We start from the raw sequence: 19,535 nt of genomic DNA on the forward strand, positions 1-19,535 counted from the left end.
AGTAAGGAAGCAAGCAGCCACGACAAACTGCATTGAAGCACAGATTCAACATTACCATGAAGATGGGCTTCTATCAACAGGCACAAACCAGAATGCATAACATTGACTGCTGTGAACCAGAAACTTCATGCCAAGTGGCATCATTGCATGGACATCTAGGAGGTGCTGGGAGCCACAGTGCTGTAACCAGTTTTCAGAGAGAACCTAGGGATGGATTTTTCACTTTCAGCTGCATTGGCCTGCAGCACTTGCGTGAAACACACTTGGACTAAGTCTGTCCGTCCTGGCCTTGGACTTGCTTAGTAAATACTTCCCTAAGATGCCAAAATCTGTGAATATTATCACACTTCAATCTGGAACACTCTGTTCACTCTGTAGTGTGAACTCAGCATAAAAAAAAAAAGTCTTCAACCCCACACTTCTTTAAGCAAAACGTGCATGAAGTGAAAACATGAAAACAGTTTTGGGGGTTGTCCCAGACAGGAACCGTACCTTTAGCAGTTATCAAATACACACTGACCACCTGTTGGCGAGTTACTCCAACTGCCAGTGAAGACCATGTGCTAATCCCCTCTAACTAGTTTCCTCAATGCCAGGGAGAGTCCTGCTAGCAGGTACTGATGGCATCTGCGAGCAGGCCTGGGTAGGACTTATCTTCCCTAATACAGTTCTGCTCCGTAGCAACAAAGTTGCGTTATCAGTAGACTTGGACTTAAATGTCACTCCAGACATACTAAGCCGGTCAGCCAGTGCCAAAGCTCAGGAAGACAGAAGCTCAGGCTACACGAGGGGGCTTCTGTCAGACTGAGCTGGAAAGCTCCAAGCTCCCACTGAGCGATCGTAACTGAACAAAGCACAGAAAATACAGGCAAGCAAATACACAGACGTCAGTAGATGGATACGAGTGGTATCACACAGAAGCAGCGAGTAGACAGACACATTCACTTTTTCTGTGAATACCAGGCAATTAGAACAAAGGTAGTAGTCATATTTATTAGTCAGCCATTAAGTGTAGAGCCCTTCAAGATAAGTTAAAGCAGAACAAAAGAACATTGCTCATGCTCTTTGCGCCTGAGACAAATACTTTACTCAGTAACACAAAGTCAATTGCAAGAGCACATTTAGCCCGCAGTGAGCAACAGAGAGTGGTAATCCCTACTGAATCAAGACCTCCGGATACCAGTTATCTGGAAACATCACACATCCTTCTTCAGCATCAGCTTTTTCTGCCTTCCTAACAGAGTTGCCATGAAGCCAGCAGTCTGAGAGCTCTCCCACCAGGTTCTTAGCAAGGCAGATATATGTCAACATGATGCTATCTTGGAATTGCAAATTCTGCTTTGAGAGCAACATCGTTGCTGTTCATGACAATGATAAGGCTGCCAAGGCCCAGAGCATAGCATTTGTCCATATTTAGTCTGCAAAACCATGCATCTTCTGAGTCAACGCTGAGCTCCATGAAAGTCAGCTTGCAAGTCCATAACTGGAGAACATGATATTTAATCTAAACAATCAAGCAATAAATGAAAGTTTTGAAAGGTGGAGAGAGAAAATGCTCCTATAGCAATAAGTTTTATTAAACTTACAGACAGTATGGTTGAAAAGCAAAGACAAAAAACATGATATATTTTTATTATTGCTCAGAAGAAAATAGTGTAAGATATAAAATCTATGCTCACTTTTCCAATCTAAGCCACCTGCTAATCTTCATTAGTGACATTAACTTCAGCTATTTCCCATCATATTAATTTATACATACTCTGTGTATGTGTATATATATATATTTATATATATATAAAAAACCCTATTTGATGAGACAAAATTCAAAATGAAGAGATTTGTGCTGTTTTTATACTGTTTTGTGCACTGCTGCATATTTCAGCTTTCCAAAGGGTTACTGATATGTCTGCTTAGAAGAGCAAAATTTAAGCAAATGATGATATATTTATTATATTTTCAAAAACAATGCATGACTAATAAGTTACGATAAGAAAATATGAAATGTTGACTATTCTCCCCTTGATGTACATGCACTAATCCCATGATTCCTAAGAGGGAGTTACATGCACTAAGAGGAGAAAAGAATCCCATAAAGAGAAAGGCTACTAGTTTCCTTCCCCCTGAACATTTTCCCTCTTCTTAACATTAAGGGAGTTATTTTGTGAAGTTCTTGTCATGCCCCTCAATATACTGCATAAAAGATAAGTGTAAAACATAGTCAACGGTCAGCTTGCTTTGCAAGCCTTGCTTTGCTAAACCAGTACAATTTACATATACTCATTATCATCTTCAGAAAGCAAGAATACAGCATTTGTAACATCTTTCTAACAAGCAGGAATTAAATCCATTACCGAATTACTTAATAAAAGAGAAAAAAGAAGCCCACTGGTTTTGGTCCTCTGATCACAACAACAACAAAAAAAAGAAAATCAGGGAGTTCTCTTTATCAGCATTTGGAAATCTAACTGTGTTTAAGGAGAGCGCAAAAACATCTGGTAAGGAAAACAAAGTCATGGCTGGGCTCTGTTCTCCTCAATTCCCAAAGCATGTTCCAAATTCCATCGACATTTAAGAGTTTTATACCCTCGAGCTTAGGGAAGAATTTTTTGGGGTAGAATGCACAACATACTAACACTGGGGCTGCTGGTACAATGCTGCACTGTGGATGGGTCTAACAAAAGACAGAAAACATAGGACATCCTTCAAATCCTCTTGTTGAAAAGACAACAAATAAAAATCAAGTGCATGATGGAACAGTGATTAATGACTTCAAGTAAAATATTTTTCTAAGTTATGAAATTACTCTTCTAATGTTTAAAAACAAAGAAAAACCTGTGGGAGAAGAGGTTACATTCCAACAGTTAAGAGTAATAATTTACCTTCTTTTCATATTTACTCTCTTATCTTGGTTACTAGAGCAAAGATGAAAATAATGATCAGTGCTTTGATAAGATCTGTTCTTTACAAAAGTGAGATAAATAGGCTAGTGGCAGCTGGGTTAAAATGACAGACCTTGAGGGTCAGCTTCTGCACTCAGCTGTATATTTGCAACCCATTTCACCAAATTCTGCGTGTAGCCAAATGCAGAATTTGGCCTTCAGACTTGAACATATCTGTAGTTTCCATCTGTCTGCAAATAATTCTCCAGCTATGCATACAGCAGCAATCTACAAAATCTCAAAATGTGCGTTTGGAAAAAAAAAAAAAAAAAGAAAAGAAAAGAAAAAAAAAAAGAAAGGTACAGCCACAATTCTGATCTCTAATTTTCAGTGAAAAAATGCAAAGCTCAACAAGGAAAACTAAAATTATTTAAAATCCCTGAAGAGATCCCAAACTTACTCTAGTGCTTAATAGTACGGCTCACCTTGCAATATACTTCACATTAACATCTAAAGCACAACCAGGTAAAAAGTGCAACATAGCCTATTGGTAGAGCACACAGGATAAGATCCTGTCCCCATTTGAATCAATAGCAAAACTCCCATTAAAAGCTGAAAAGATGCCAGTATTTGAACTCTGATTGCTACCAACCTCTCCTTTTAAGAGTTACTTCATGTAAAAGATAGCTTTTTGAGAACTATTGTGCTGGTTTCTGCTGCTGTCTCCCAGTTTACTGAGAGAGATTGGTTGAATGGGACTTCAGTGAGGACAGACATGAACAGAAATAAAAGGAGGAAACGTCAGGACAATTGAATAAGTTTCCTTCTTTGCACAGCTCCAAATCCCATGGTCACTATTAATTCAGAAAACAAAATAAGCCCAAACAAAGTAGTATATTGAGTTTAAACTGAGCCTTGAGCAGCTGGCAGCAAATATGATGAGAATTTTATACCATTTTAATACTAGTGAATCTGTTCTACAGTATGTGCCAATCAGTAACATACTGCTTCCATCCAAACTCCACTATCCATTCTCTTGCATTACAGAAGTTAAGATGTTGCCTGAAAATAAAAAAGTATCAGTGTAACATACAAATAGGATTTCATCTGTAGCCATGACAACGCAGCCTTTCCAAAATGACTCTAACCCAAAGAACATTTGTCAATTAATTTAAGAAGGGTTGTTTTTTCCCTGGAGCATTAATAAAAAAAGTTGGAAATCAACAAACATTACGTTGGCTTTAGCAAGAGGAAACATTCAGTGGCTCCTGTTGTAAAAGCGAGTGTAGTGCTCTTGACAGAAACCAGTGTGTTCAGTCATCTGAAGATGCACATGGCCATGTCCAATGCCCCTTTTATCCCTCCCACCCCCAAGAAAAATTAGTTTCCTTTTTCCTCCAGATTTTCTCCCATAGCTTGACTACAGTAATCCTTAAACAGGCAGAAAGTTGATGCTTTCTCTTCAGCTGATGCCTCCAACTTCTTCATTCTTGGCTCAAGTTTTATTCATTAATATTAGTCATCAGTTATTAAGAAAAAGATAGTTTCTAAGTGGTTTTTTTTTTTTTTTTTTTTTTAACTGAAGTTAATTGGATACCACAGTCTGGTTACATGTGCTGAACTGCAGCTGTCAGTTATTCCTTCTTCTTGAATTCTTGGTTGCCATAGCTGGAGCCTTTTTCTATTTCAGTCACTCCTATCAGTCTACGAACTCCGAAGGAAGCTTTAAAATATAACAGAAAAATGGGAGGCATATTAAAGCTGTTAAAAGATTCAGGAAGTTGCACACAAACACACAAGCAGAAAAAACATGAGCTATCCAAAGTCTGAGATCAGTAGTGTCTACAGATCACACACTGATTTTCATCCGTACACTGTATGAGGCTGCACACTGATCACAGGTCAGATGTCACTAAAAGAGGATGACATTCTAGATTTAAAAAATATCATTAATGCTCCCATGTTGATTAACCTGACAGGTAGCCTGGAAATGGCAAGCTTTTTTTTTTTTTTAATCACAGATAGAATGTGCAGTAAGAGTGCGCTCTTCTTCCTGTATCATAATATTGGACTACAAGAGTAGCTTGCTATTCATTGCTAAAGATACTGTCTAAGATATAAAGATGAGCCTGTCTGGATTAAAGCTTTTCAAATAATCAGAATGCTATACAAGATAAAAAGTCAAGGGAGCAGGCCCTCAATTTCTATCCAAATACTTTTCTGCAACTTCCATTCATATTAATTGATACACTGAGCTTAGAGATAATGGATCCTGTTTTGTCACTCTGGGCTTAGCATCTTCTCCTCAGCTTTTATTACCTGCTCCAACAAGTCCCAGGAATGCAAGGATAAGAAGAGGTGATCCACTTGCAAAAACTCCAAAGCCAAATGTGAAGAGAGGAGACAGGAGAATTGTGGCCCAGAAGAGAAAGTTTAGGAGAGTCCACGGTCTTCTAGGAGGTTTAAACTGCTGGCCAGGAAATATGCCCTCTTGATTATACATCTCTTGCAAAGCATCCTGGGAGAAAGAGAAGATGGAAGAAAACATGTTCATAATGTTTGCACAAAACAATCCAAGACTGGTCAACTCCAGGACAACATCAAGGACTGTATCTCAGGTAAACACTTGTCAAGGGTACTTAGCATTCATTTCCATCTGCTGTCATTTGTTTGGGCATTTCTGTCTACTGCCAAGGCCACTGTATTAGCCCTTTGAAGGAAATCTTGGCCACAATCAGAAGCTGAAACAATATCAGTCTCTCCACCACCAAATCCCTTCACCTTTTTATTAATTTCTTAGAAAGTCAGGGCAGTTTCAGGCCAGAGCCAATTCAGACACTGCCTGCTCCTCTGCTGGATGCTTTTTCTTCCTGTTTTCATTTTCAGAAAGATCAGCATGATTTAGTAAAGCACAGCAGAAAAATGCTGCATGTACAGCCAAAAGAGGAAGGCAAAGCACAAACTAACCAGCCCAGACATCATTTTAATATGAAGCAAAGATACTGGCATCTAATTTGCCCTGGGAAGCTTAAACATGCAGCCATAACCACAGAACTTCAACGGAGCTGTTAGATTCTGAGCTGAGCTTGTAGACAGATGCAATAATGAAACTTATCGCTCAGATGAATAGCATGTGCACATTCTGTCCTCAGCTTACATTAATGCTCCTGAAAGTTATCACGGATGGCTCAGTAAGGCTATTTTTCATTTTTTTCCCCACTTAAGTTATTTTTCTTTTAGCTTCCCTTATGAAGGGCTAAGAAGCTCAAGGCATTGCTTGTCAATAACGCATCCTTTTGAGAACGTTCCCTTTGTACAGGAAGAACATTTTAAGGATTCCAGTTACAACAGATTGCTAGCACCATGAGATCAATATATAAAATACCCACCTACATAAATAACATCTCCCCTAACATCATCTGACACCAAAGCTGAATGGAGGTACAGCCAACATCAGCAAGAAGCATCAAACTCTCCATTTGGAGGCAAAGCAGAGCACTCTGTCCAAGGAACAGAGCCAAGCAAAGTGGAATGCTCCATGCGGGGTCTGCTTAGCTTAGCAAAGATGGAGCAAAATTGAAAAAGAAACCCTTTGCAAAATGTATCTTAATGTTTGCTCCTCAAAACCAGGGAATTTCAGAAGGAATTCTCACATCCAAGAACCTCTTTACAAAGGAATTATGTAATGGCATATCCGTGATAGCAGGAGGCTGGATTCAAAGGTCCCAAAGGGTTTCTTTCTAGCTCTCTAATCCTATATTACACTAACTGACTCACAAGTTCACCTGATGCACCTGCAAATGAGGGGGGGAGGGGGGGAGTAGGAAGGGAGATAACTACTGCTCTTCACAAGATAACTTCTCTCCCCTGAGTTGTATTAGAGCTTACCTACTCAAATTAGGTTCAAATGAACAAAATTAAACTTGAAATGGAACTTCCGGACCCTTACAAATAATCTGCTACCTACCTACAGGTTAAGCATAAGCTGGGAAATGCTGCAACACAGGTCATCATAGCAGAAGAAAGTCCACAAAAGTCAAAGTTTCTATGCTCCTCTTTTTCCCCCACACAGGAACAGCACAAAAATCAAGATACACATTTCAATTTCACCAGTCCAGCCTGCATTAGGACTGGGCAACTTTAAGTACAGTTTTCCTCCCCCCTCCCCACAGAACTTAAATCTGCCATCAAGAAATTAACCAACTAAGGGAAAAAAGGAAGAAAGAAAAAAAGAAACTTTGAGCACTTTGAAGACACTCTGACCATGGGATACACTAGTCTCTGGCAGCAGATCTCAGAAACTGTCTGTACCATGTCACACACAACTGCAGAGATATTACAAGGAGGCAGAAGGAAAGTGATAGCAGAAAAGAAATGAAAGCAGAGGACAATTGTGGCTCAGAGCCAGGAGCAGCTGCCCTTGACATACAATTATCATTCTTCTTGAGTGGATAAAATCATCTGTAGGGGAAATGGAGCTTTTAGAAATGCATGACAGAGACCCAGGAGCTGAAGAACATAAAAATATAGTGGACTGATAGTCTTCCACAGCCTGGGTTTCCCTCTGAATCCCATAGTGCTTCTTTGCGATTTGAGACCTACTTACTAGCCACCCCTCTGTGGCCGAGGACACAAGGACAGGGCTTCCTCAGAGCTTGTCTGCACTGCTCCTTCCAGCAATTTGAGGAATGGCTGCCAAATTATAAAAATATTCTCATCTCCTCTCTCCCTCCAATGGAGAAGCGTGCATCACTCAGTTCTTTAACACATTGCCCCTGTGAAAGTCCCGAAGTGGAGAAAGCAAAGCCATTTACCTTTTCTTGGTAAAGCTTATGAAGCCAGTTTGCAGCTTCCTTTTCATCTTGAGGGATATCTTCCAGAGGGAATCTCCTGGTTTATTAGAGAGATTCAGAAAACAGAATTAAAGAAAAATCCAGGTATTTGAATTAAGACCTCTTCTAGGGAAGATCTTCCATTCAATATCAGGCACAAGCAGGAGGTAATACTAACTGCTGGCATTAGAGTTCTTAAGTGTGGAGAAGATCTGGGAGTTAAACAATCCCTGATTCTCCATCTAAAAACTCATATTCCTAAAACAAAAGAAACTACACAACCTCTCATCAATTTCAGAGCACATTAGTAAAACAAACATTCCCGTTAAAACTCTGTTGTTCCCTCAGTGGAGCTATCACCAGCTGAATCCCAATGAGTTCAGACTGAGACATCCAGAGCTGGGAAAAAAACAAAATCCAAACAAAATCCAGGACAAAGTTCATTATAATTTGTTAGTGGAGAAAAAAAAAAACATTTTGGGAGGAATGGGAGGGGGTTTTAAAAATTCACTTTGTACCAACTTTAAGGAAAATACCTTACTCCACAGAGATTGCACTTCTCTCTTTGCTTCTCTGCCCCTACAGATTGAGGCATACAGTTCGGAGTACATACAGAAATTATGCATAACCCTGGGTACTGACCTGGTTTCACCTGGAACCTGGAAGGTTTTAGGAATCTCTTTCTAGTAGCGAAGAGCCACCCCATTTTCCTGCACTCTTAATTCTGGGATATGCCATTAGCACACTCACAAATGGATCATCTCCTTTCTCAGTGGCACAACTCTCTAAGTGGCACAATTCAGACAGGAGTCGCTTGGCATGTAGAGGACAAGCACACACACCTCTTACACTCAACCCAGGAGCATTTCTGACAATGCTAGAACAGTCTCGGCCCCCTCTTACAGCAGGGCAGTAAGAGCAAGAATATGATCTCTGGGAGGACTCCAGGCACAGTGATCCCAGATACAACTTATTTGCTGCCGTTCAATTACAGAGTACATTCCTGCTAAGTAAACTGAAGTCTATGAGTCTGTGGCAGCAGGGAGAAGGTGTTTTACTGTGTCCCATATCAAGAAGCAGAAGTACAGGATCAGCAGGAAACCTGGAAAGTGCAAGTCTTATTTCAGAGCAATGGACAGTACACTATTGTGGGCCACCTCTCTAGGACAGCTCAGTCTGAAAAACCAAAGCCCGTAAGGTTCAATTATTTGTAGTTATGTAGCAACCTCAGAGGGGACAGGGAGTATCCAAATGAGTGATTCACTGAGCAAAACAGAAAGACACTACTGGGAAAAAACAAGCCAGAGATGGTCCAGTTCATAAGCCCAAAGCTTCTAATACATTTCTGCATTGCCATAAACCAGTCAAAACACTAATTTTTTTTACAGATTTCCTTTTAATAGCTCTAACAGGAGGAGTCACTCAATTAATACAAATAATGCTAAATAAAAGCTTGGTAAGAAGTCATTTGTTGAAAGCTCTGCTAAAGTTGTCACTCTACTGAGATCACCACAAGAGGGTACTCACAGCAAGAACATTTGGTAATTTAGATAATGATTTCTATTCTCCTGGAGCCAGTCAGAAGGAAGACTAGATCATCTGCAGATAGGCTAAGCTTCTTACCTCTGTACAGGTAACTTTATATACCTTTTTCCAAAAAACCAAGAGATTACATGCTTCCTGTCTCTGATCTAAGCCAAGTCTATCAGCACATTAAGGACACAATTTTCAGCAAAAAGACTGTAAAATAATTTCCTCAATGTCATAGCATCCTCCCCAAAAGACAGGAAAAGCTTCAAGTGTAAAAAAAGTATCTCGAGAAGGTTGATTCAGGCCACAAGCATATTTTAAAATCAAAATTATCTGAGCAACATAGTCATTAGTTTCTTTAATAGGATACAATTAGTAATTTCATCTGGCAACATCATTGCTCTTCAATAGAACTTTATGAACCCAAGACTACTGAAGACTACATTCCTCCTCTTTCTTCCAAACGCCTCGCCAATAAATAAGACCAACTTGCATCTCAATTAGCAAGTTAAAGGATATTTAACTGGATACAGCCGCTCTTCAGTGTATAATTATACACACGTACATCCACGCATGTGCATCCCAGACCTAGTTAGACATGCAACACACATCTACCGTCAGAATGGGATTATACATGGCAAATACCTAACGTGCTGCTTTGCTAGCTGGTTAAGTTGTTCATTTTACAAATCATCCACTCCTCATCAGGAATATTTCTGCCAAGCATGAATCTCTCTGCTCATCACCTTCAGAGTCTTTCCAGCTGAAAGACTAAAATCTCATGGAAGTTGCACAGTACCAGAGAGAAGCACTGGAACGTGTGTCCTTCCCTATTCAGGCTGCAGCACTGCGCCTTCCCTGGGCTAGCTTTTTGGCACAAAACTGTTCCTGCTATACCTAGACACCACAGATAATCAGTGTGTTTCGCCACAGCTTTTCACCCTTGGAGGCTCTGGCATGACCCATCTGCTTTCATTAACGGACAGTGGCAGGCATCTGCAGTGCACAGACCCAAGGCCAGGTAGGTGGAGTGGGGGAAGTGACAGTTTTTATTTTTATTTTATAAACGTGATCAACCTCATTACCAGAATGTAGTAATGTTTTCCAAAGTGTGGGTTAAGCCCTCAAAAAAGCACAAATGATGAGCTGTCAAAAGAGCTATGGAAAGAACAACCAGGACATTTGTCAAATTCAAACATAAAAGGGAAAAGAAGAAATTCAACAGGAAAGGTCAAAGCTATTACGATCACAAGGACACCGTCAAAGCTGAAGCAAATAAGCAGAAATCAAGAGAGAGAAAGTGTGTGTGTGTGTGTGTGTGTGTGTGTGTGCATGCACGTATGTATATGCTGTGTCGAGAGAGGTGTTAGGAGTTGTTCTTTTAGGCAAAAGCCCAACTGTGAGGAATGAACCATCACATTCATATGATGTTTGAATGTTTGAATTTCAGCAGTATTTAACTTCTAATCTGCTAATCAAACTATGTGAGAAAAGGAGAGAAACTGGCACAGTAAGGAGTTTTACACCACTTATTACAAGAGACTGCTCTTGTTGGACAGGCTATTTATACTACGCATACACTCACAAAGGACTGGGAAGGGGACAGAACATTTGGTTTTCTGTTCCCAGCAGAGAAAGGAAAAGGGCAGACAAGTGTCCTCACTTCACAAAACTTGAGGAAACCCTGGAAAGACAATGTGGACATACTCAGGCTCAGAAAGTCTACCCAGTGCTCTCTGTCTTGCTGGGTGACGTCATTGGCTCTCAAACACAGAAATGAAACAAAAGTAAGGGGAAAACAGAAAGGTGTTTGTGGCCTGCAGAGAAACTTGAAGGACAAGGAAAAGGGGATTATGGCAGAGGACATTTCTCTCTAAAATTTGAACACACTTCAACATGCCAAAGCAAGCATCTTAGGGCTCACCTCCATCACGATATGCTCACCTTACACACATATCTGCTTCATATTTCTTTCCATAAAGAATTCCTAATAAAGACGGGTTCTTGTTTCCTCTGAAATTTAGTGTTACATCATACACTGCTGAAACTGTTGCAAAAAAGAAAATATGGCTGTTACATCAGCATCTCTAGCAACTGTGTTGCCAGTATCCTTGCATTAGACAGCAACAGGGCCTCATGAAAGCCTTGCGTTAATGATGTCAGGTAGCAGAGTCCTTCAAAATATGTAAGCACAAACATCAGCCACCTGACATTCCCATCTATGCAGCACGTGTGCTACCAAAGACAACAAGACTTGATGAACTAGGCAACAGAGACATAGATGAGAAGTTTATTGTTTTTTAAGACTTATCTGAGTTACGTGGCACAAATAAAGGTTAATACGCTGAATGTTTATTACTGCTAACTCACTAATCGTAATGGACGTAACAAAAAACAGAGTATACTAAACCGTGCTAAACAACACAGTATACTAAATAACATATTACAGTTAATGTTAGGAACAAACAACAGCTTGACAATACCTGTTCCCCTGAGACACTGGACAGCAGTGGTGAAACCTTTGGTTCTGGGCAACAGATGATATTTCAGTTTAGGCAGCCCCTTGGATTCAGCTACCTCCATACTGATACGATGCTTGGTCTCTGTAAAACGAGTTCCTTCACAGTACAGGAGAAACTAGTACAAGACAAAAGGAGAAAACAAAGATAACATGTGATCACAAGAAGAAACCACGCAGAACACTGAAAAATTTTGCAAGATACACACGTGCATGCACGCTCACACACAGGCACACTTCAGTTGCCTGATTTGTTCATTATGTATCAGGCATAAACACCACCTCACAACTCACTCACAAGAGATGATATTTAAATTTAACAATACTGGTCCCAAATTTAAGACTACAAAAGTCCAAATGGTTATACATGAAACGTTCACTTGCAAAAAAGAACAGCTTTGGCTGGTGGTAGACTAGACTGCAAATCAGAGAAAGCAATCCAAACATCAGCACACAACCACTTCTGGAAAAAAACATTAGTCACTAACTACCTCATTTAAAGTTTGTTGTATACAACTAGAATTACTCATCTGAAGACAGACCTGTCTGCCTGAAAGCTTTTCTGTTTTTTTTTTCTGTATTTGTATCAGTTGTGTTCAGAAAAAGTGGTACCTTCCCTAATTCCTTTACCTTGTTCATCTTGCAAATCACCAGTCTGACTGTATCCTGAGTAACTACTAACACTGAAATCCTCCCATACCTACTTCAAGCAGCACAAAACATGGGTCTGTCCTTCTCCAGCCTCTATATTACCTCTGCTCTACTTGCAAGAGAGACCAGAAGCAACACCAAGAGGAGACAAAACTCTTTTGAGCGCCCTGGGGTGAATTTGTTTATCCCTGGCCTTTTTGAACGGTGGACCTCGTTCCTCTTGTGACTTCATTTTACCTCGGAAACACTGCTGTGTTCCAGAGCATAAACCTCTGCATCACAGACAGGCAATAGCCGGGGGAAAGGGAAAGGGGAAGGGAAGGCTGCTACTACCCTTTCCCACAGCGGTATGGTACAATGCTGTAATGTTGCAACTCAAAAGAAAGGCTTGCTGAATGAGTCACTATACATCTGTTGTTTGTCAGTACTGCAGCGTCTCAACTTTTTCTTTGTAGTGTATACATATATTGTGTACCATAAAAGGTAAGTTAAATGAATGTTAAAACTGCAAAGCCAAACACAATAGTTAGAAATGCCCGAGCACAGTGGCAGAGCAGAGGCTGGCCATGCAATCTTCATTTGGCCCATTGGGGAGTTTTCATTATGAACACCTAACCCATCTCCACAGACAGGTGGCTAGGACAGCGCAAGGTATAGCGTGTAATACTGCAGCCTTGGCCTACACTCTTAAATTCAAGCTCTCTTTTATAAGACATCCCCATCCTGTCTACTCAATCATGCAGTGATCCTTCTGAACTAAAGCTGGGGACCACCATACAGACTACACTGTAATGCATATGTGAAAAAGACCTAAGGAAGGTTGCACAGACAACCCTAATTGTGACATTTAGCATGCACAAAAATTAGGAAATCGATTTATTCAAGTCAATTTTAATCATGATTTAAATTACCAAGCAGGAAGTCTTAATTTAAATAATCAATGCTAGCTATGTTTTACATTTATATATATATTTTTAGCTGTTTTCCCTAGAGACTAGTCCCTGGTTTTCAATACTAAAAACCATTAAAATGTATAGATTCACAACTGAAAATATAGTCTTGACATTTTTAATTTGTAGGTTTTTACTTTTTTAACTAATCAGGAGGATATATTAAATTTTGTTCATAGTTGTTTATTCAAGCAATTAAGTAGTTTAAAATACATTGTCCAGATTATTATTCTTTATATTTTGTAATGATAGAAAATCACAAATGGCACATTCACTATCTACTAGTTAAAGCTTACTATTTCACTATTTATTTTGACAAACTATTGGATAACATTGAAATTCACTTAAAATGAACAAAAAAAGTACTTAAAATGTTTTAACAGCTAAAAAACTGTACATTAAATGTGCTGTAAAACAGTAAGTTTATCAAAACATTTGCATTCAAAGCTAAAAGAAGGTTCATAGGTTGATTATACTATTGCATTATTGCAGTAAAATCTAATGACATTGCACATAATGAACCACAGATGTTTCACCCTTGATTTCAAATACTGTCAAAATGAAAAGGAAAAGCATAGCTTTAAAAGCAAGTGTAAGTTTGCCATCTGTTTTCATAGAGACTTTCTGGGAAATCTGTAATTTTATAGATCAAAGAATGTACCAACACGAGAACTTCCTATCAAAACCTATGGTCTATGCAAACCTCCTCCCAAAATACACACACACTTACACATTCTTCCAAGAAAAGAAACATTTTTGTTTGTGTGTCTTTTTTAGCCTACCTCAGAAAATTTAGCTTAAGGTTATATAGACACTAGTCAAATATGGGCTGTTATTTTTTTTTCAAACAAAAAAACAAAAAAGCTAAGACAAAATTAACAAGCATTACACAAGTATGATTTATAAATCATCTTCAAGCTTCTAATCATCTATGCAAGCTTGAGTTGCCTTCCAAATGATATTCCTTAACCATAAGCAAATAAGAGCAACTCTTTACAAGCATGCCCCCAAAACCTCCTGAAACAAGGCATATGTTTTCTTTGACTATGAGTGAAGGAAGCAGGGAGCAGAACTTCCCCTGACATAAGGCTACTGTGCCACATGAGTACCTCCTTCACCATTTCACTTCTAGCGCAGTCAATACTATAGGAGAAACCTGACACTTACCCACATATATTCAGGATAATCAGACAAACGTTTTAATCCTTTAATTACTGTATCTCTGTCTTCTTCCCATTTCCTTTTGCAGAAGACAATCTCAAGGAAGTACCATGTCCAGCCAATTAGGGGCACATATAGTAGTTCTCTTTTAGCAAGAACTTTGGAACTCTTGGAGAAAAACAAAAACAACAATCCAAAAATGTCATTTGCTAATTTATACAGTGAGACCAAACAAAAACATTAAGGTTAAGATGATGGAGACCTAATGGAATTATATGTGGAAACCCAAATGCAAAGAAACTGAACGTGCATGGGTTTAAAATAGACCTGTAGTTCTCCAGATGAAGGGAAAACTCACAGCACCACATACCCCTAGTACTCCAAAGCGTTCTGTCATAGTCCATCCACACAAGAAGTCGATTTCAAAGTTGTGATTCAAGATGATGATGACATGCTCTTTCCCAAAGGTATTCACCGTAGCCTGGTCAGAGAACAAGGTGCACTCTGTGCCTGACCACCATTCCAGCAACATTACTAACTCTGACAAATGTGATGGAGAGAGAGAGACAAGTTAGGTGTGATGCTTGCAGAAAGCATTTACCATTTAATTTCCAGCCCAATTTAATGGCCAGCCTTTTCTGCCTCCCGATACCACTTTCACCTTTTCAATTCAATCCACTACAGATGAAATGAAAGCTTGGACAGGTATAGACCAAATCACACCACTATCCTTATGCAATATTTAGGTCACTAGATATGTACGTTATGGATAATTTAGCAAGTTTTTAAACAGCGACAAATTCAGGCATTCTATTATGAATATGAAATTTCATGATCACTGAAAGAAAAAAAAAATCTGTTTGAAAACAGACTGTTGAGCTGTTGATTGCTCCACTGAACGAGTATGCTTTCTCCCAGGTGGAATACAAATTATGCATAGATCCAGCCTAATGCATTTACTCAGCATGAAGCAAGCTTTATGGAGCTAACAGACCAATAAAGGGCTTTTAAATGGATATGATGCCACAGACCTTCTGCAATAGAGTTTAACATTAGAACACAGGACTTTAATCATTCTACATTATGGTTATCAACAAAGACTCAAAAGCACCAGAGGATCAGGCTAATTTATCAAAATAACTGGTCAAGGCCAGGAATAGTAATTGCCTCTCTTCCTTTGCCTTCAAGAGAAGGAATGAGATCAGTCATTTCCCCTCAGTCTTCTCCAACTTTTCAATATTCCAGTGTCTCTCTCACTCCATTCTGTACATTTCCTTCATTGCCTACTCTCTTATTTCTCACCCCCACTTTCTACATCAAAAAAAAAGAAAGAAAGAAAACTCCACCTAAGTTCAGCAGTTAACTAATGTAATTGCTATGGTTAACCTACTTCTCTAATTTCAGTACTGTCAGGCAGGTAGAAGTCATTACTTGTGTCATAGGACAGCTATAAAAAGTGTAAGAACAGTTCATCCTCCCAGCAGGAAGATTTGTTTCCATGCAAACTATAGTCCATTGGTATTTTCTCATTTCAATGAGTTATGGATGCAATAAAAATTTGGTTGCAAAGATATGACACGGTTGAATTCTAACTCTTCCTACATTACTGTGACAAGCTTGCAGGACCAAACTGGATGGAGTCCTCTCAGTTATGTCAGGTTTTGCTTCCCTATGTATTTCACTTTTCTATGAGAAGGCCCTGGTTTTGCCAAATGGAGTAGGACCTTCCTGCACAAGGGCTTCTGATCAGTGGGATCACAATTCAGCATACCTCTTCCATGCTACTATATACAAGTGGGTCCCATTTTGCACCACACCAGAGAGAAGGCAAACTTAGTACTGGGTTAATAGCACGGAAAAAAGAAATACTATGATCTGCTGAACAGACACAGCTTCTTCAACACTAGTTATTTCATTTGTATTCCCTGTATGTCCGTGTAACTACCAGGCCATTATCCTGTACCATTTTTTCAAGACTCACTCATTTGGAAGCAAGAGAAAGTTATGCAACTTTTTAGTCAACAGAGTGTAACCTTTGTCAACTGAAATTAAAGCAAAGAATAGCTTATACCACCTAGAGATTTCTGTGATATCTTTCTAGCTTTGTCTCCTTTGGGAATGATGTGATCACTTATCATTCTTGCTCCGATTATCCTGGCTCAGTGAAAAGGGAGGACAGCAAGAACATCCCCACTTCAGAACTACGCTCTTGCAGGTGCTCAGGAGAGTAGACTACACTTAGTGCAGGACCCTGAACAATTTCCCTTTCCATTGTTCTCTACACGCTGAGGACTAACATCTCCAGTATCCAATACACTTGTATTTTATTTTTGATAAGAAAATGCAGCAATGCATGTGTTTCTTCCTCAAGATCAGGGAAAAATTCTGCCAAGGCAGGCACGGATGATTTGGTGCAAGAGCATTATACTATTCATTCTGAAACAGTGGAGGAAACTTTGCTTAGAGATTTGCCAGAGTTCATACTGAAACAGAAGGGCTGATGAGACAGAGAATTAATATGAGGAAACAGATTGTCCTTTACAAGTATACTGATAAATGATGTAACTATAACAGGGAGTGGGTTCATTCCCCCCTCCCTTTTTTTTTTTTGGTGTGTGGGTTATAGCTATTTTGTGTGGTACTGATCCTGTCATTGCTACAGCAGGGCTATCCTTCTAAACAAAGAGCAAGTAAGACTTACAATGCTTCACGTAACTGTCACTGAGAACAAACACCACCTTACTACAACAAAAACCTTTCCTGTGGTCCAAATTCCAACACGCCAAAGCAAATGGTCTTATGGCCTCACAAGCCATCCGGGAACAAAATAAGCAAGAAAGGCATGGCTCATCTCCCAGCTCTTTTGAAAGCTAAGGACAGTCATTTTAAAGTACTAAGATTCTGGGAGATCATATCTGCAACTAGACTAAACTAAACTAAACATACTGCGCTACCCAAAGGCATGAGTCATCTGAAAAAGAGTTGACATGAGTAAGCCTGGAATATAGATTTTCCTTCATGAATTAAATATGTGAAGAAGTGTTCACTTTTAGTACAGAGTCTGACAGAAACCTCCAGCACCAATTTACCCCAGCATGGTCCTGGCAGGAGTGACAGAAGGAAGCGACGTCTCCCCCCTAACCAGGCAGTGCTGCCTTAGGGAACAGGCAGGCCCTCACGGGCAATTCTGTAAGGCGCCGTGATGTGCTCGCCGGCTGAACAGTACCCCTAAAGCAAGCCATTTGTTTCACAAATTAAAAACCAGATGTTTCTCAACTGCAACTGGCAAACTGGAGCAGAGTGCGGCACAGCACCATGAGGGCTGCAGGTCCCTCTGGCCCAGCTACCACCATCAGTACCACTGGCTGGCTGTTCCGCACTGTGGCAGGGGCAGCACATGCTCCATGAGACCTAGGTGGGATACATGAAGCAATGTGGACAAACTGTTTGCCTGGGGAAAGTATCAAAGTTGAAAAATAATCAACTTGGAAGGGACGTTTGGAGGTACCTAAATCCAGACCCCCCCCAACTGACTGCTACATCAGTTGTGCAAAAACCGTCCCTAATGGGTGCTTGCTGTAAACAGTGGCTCTCAGCACAGAGACAACCCACCTAAGCACATGAACACACGTAAGTGTATATGTGCATGTGGGCAGAGCCATGCTGCTGCTTCTGGGGGAGTCCCAGCTTCTGGCTGGCTGTGCATTAGGTTGCGGTGGGTCAGGTTAGGAAGGCTAAAAGTTGGCTGGGGTGATGGGTGCTGCAGAAAGGCAGGATGGGACTTGTTGAGCTTCTGGTGCAAATCCTCTTTTTGCAGGAGGGATATGAACTGCAGACTTGTGCTCCAGTGGGGCTTGGTTGGGAGGTATGGCTTACCCCTGCTTCTGGGGCAGGGCAGCATGGGGAGAGAGCACAGGTGCACGTGGCCCAGAGAGAGGGTTCAGCTATCACAGCTAAAGAGGAGGAGTGGACACAAGAAGTTTGAGACCACTGGTCTGACTTGTCCTTAAGTATATGAATCACAGCCTCCCCAGATGATTGCAGCACTTCTTACTGTTACACAATGTTCAAGTCCAAACCATATCTGTCTTGCTGCCTTCCCCCCTCCCCCTGCAGCATTTGCCATGGACATTAGAGAGAGTTTATCTCCTTTTCCTTTGAAGCCATACTTTACATATTTGAGATGAGATATAGTAAGTGTAAAGCCTTGTTTTCTCTAGACCACAGTATATGTACCCACACACGCACACCTGTGTATCTATTCCTGTGCACACATTCCTCTGCCAGGCTGGCAGAGCAGCTTTTGTTACAGGAAAAACTACTGTAAGCAGAGCTCTTGCACGAAAACTATCAGCCAAAAAATAAACATTTTGAAATAAGTGACCAAAATGTAGCTTCTGGAATAGAATACCAAACTATAGAGTCACAGCCAAAAGGCTTCCATGTAATAGAATACATTTTATTATGAATGGCAACACTCGAACCACTACATTTACAGGGCTTACTTATTTTGTTATAAATCACAATTGGAGTGCATGTTCTGTCAGCGCTTCCATTACAGGCCATCATCACTGTTCTAGCCCATGTAACACATTAATTTTCATCATTTAATTTCTCACTCATTTAATTTATAGAGTAGGCTATACACAAGGGGTTATTCTAGGTGCAATCCAATTATCTGCTCGACTTTTCTGAATCTTTTTGAAAAACAGCGTAGGGTACTTTCAGTGTATACAGCAGATAGACAACAGCATTTAAAACATGATCTCTGTACACACAGTGCTAACTTGGAGAAATCAAGAGTCTGAACCTACAAACCTTACAGGTACAAGCAGCACATATCTTCAGAAAAGCCAGACTATTTGTGCAACATTAGTTTTCAGGATAAGATCAGGTTGTAAGTTATTAAAAGGACATTAAGGATTACTTACAAGCAAAATAAACAAACAAGAAAATCACACACACCTCCACGTCCCCCTCAACCATGCTAGCTTTAGTTATATATACATTTTTC

General features: G+C 40.0%; 1 protein-coding gene across 3 annotated transcripts in view; it reads right to left on the reverse strand.

The window, feature by feature from the left end:
• Window positions 1-4,271: 4,271 nt before the first annotated feature.
• AGPAT3 (1-acylglycerol-3-phosphate O-acyltransferase 3) overlaps window positions 4,272-19,535 on the reverse strand; it is a 94,879-nt gene continuing 79,615 nt past the window's right edge. For all 3 annotated transcript variants that reach the window (XM_067289755.1, XM_013941667.2, XM_013941668.2), the window contains 7 exons: window positions 14,892-15,061; window positions 14,528-14,689; window positions 11,725-11,878; window positions 11,186-11,288; window positions 7,694-7,769; window positions 5,199-5,397; window positions 4,272-4,602 (listed from right to left, as the gene is read on the reverse strand). In XM_067289755.1, the coding sequence (XP_067145856.1) occupies window positions 4,514-4,602; window positions 5,199-5,397; window positions 7,694-7,769; window positions 11,186-11,288; window positions 11,725-11,878; window positions 14,528-14,689; window positions 14,892-15,061 (953 nt within the window). In that variant the 3' untranslated portion in view covers window positions 4,272-4,513. The remainder of the gene's footprint in view (window positions 4,603-5,198; window positions 5,398-7,693; window positions 7,770-11,185; window positions 11,289-11,724; window positions 11,879-14,527; window positions 14,690-14,891; window positions 15,062-19,535) is intronic.

The sequence above is a fragment of the Apteryx mantelli genome, chromosome 1, assembly GCF_036417845.1.
Source record: "Apteryx mantelli isolate bAptMan1 chromosome 1, bAptMan1.hap1, whole genome shotgun sequence".
Classification (NCBI taxonomy): domain Eukaryota; kingdom Metazoa; phylum Chordata; class Aves; order Apterygiformes; family Apterygidae; genus Apteryx; species Apteryx mantelli.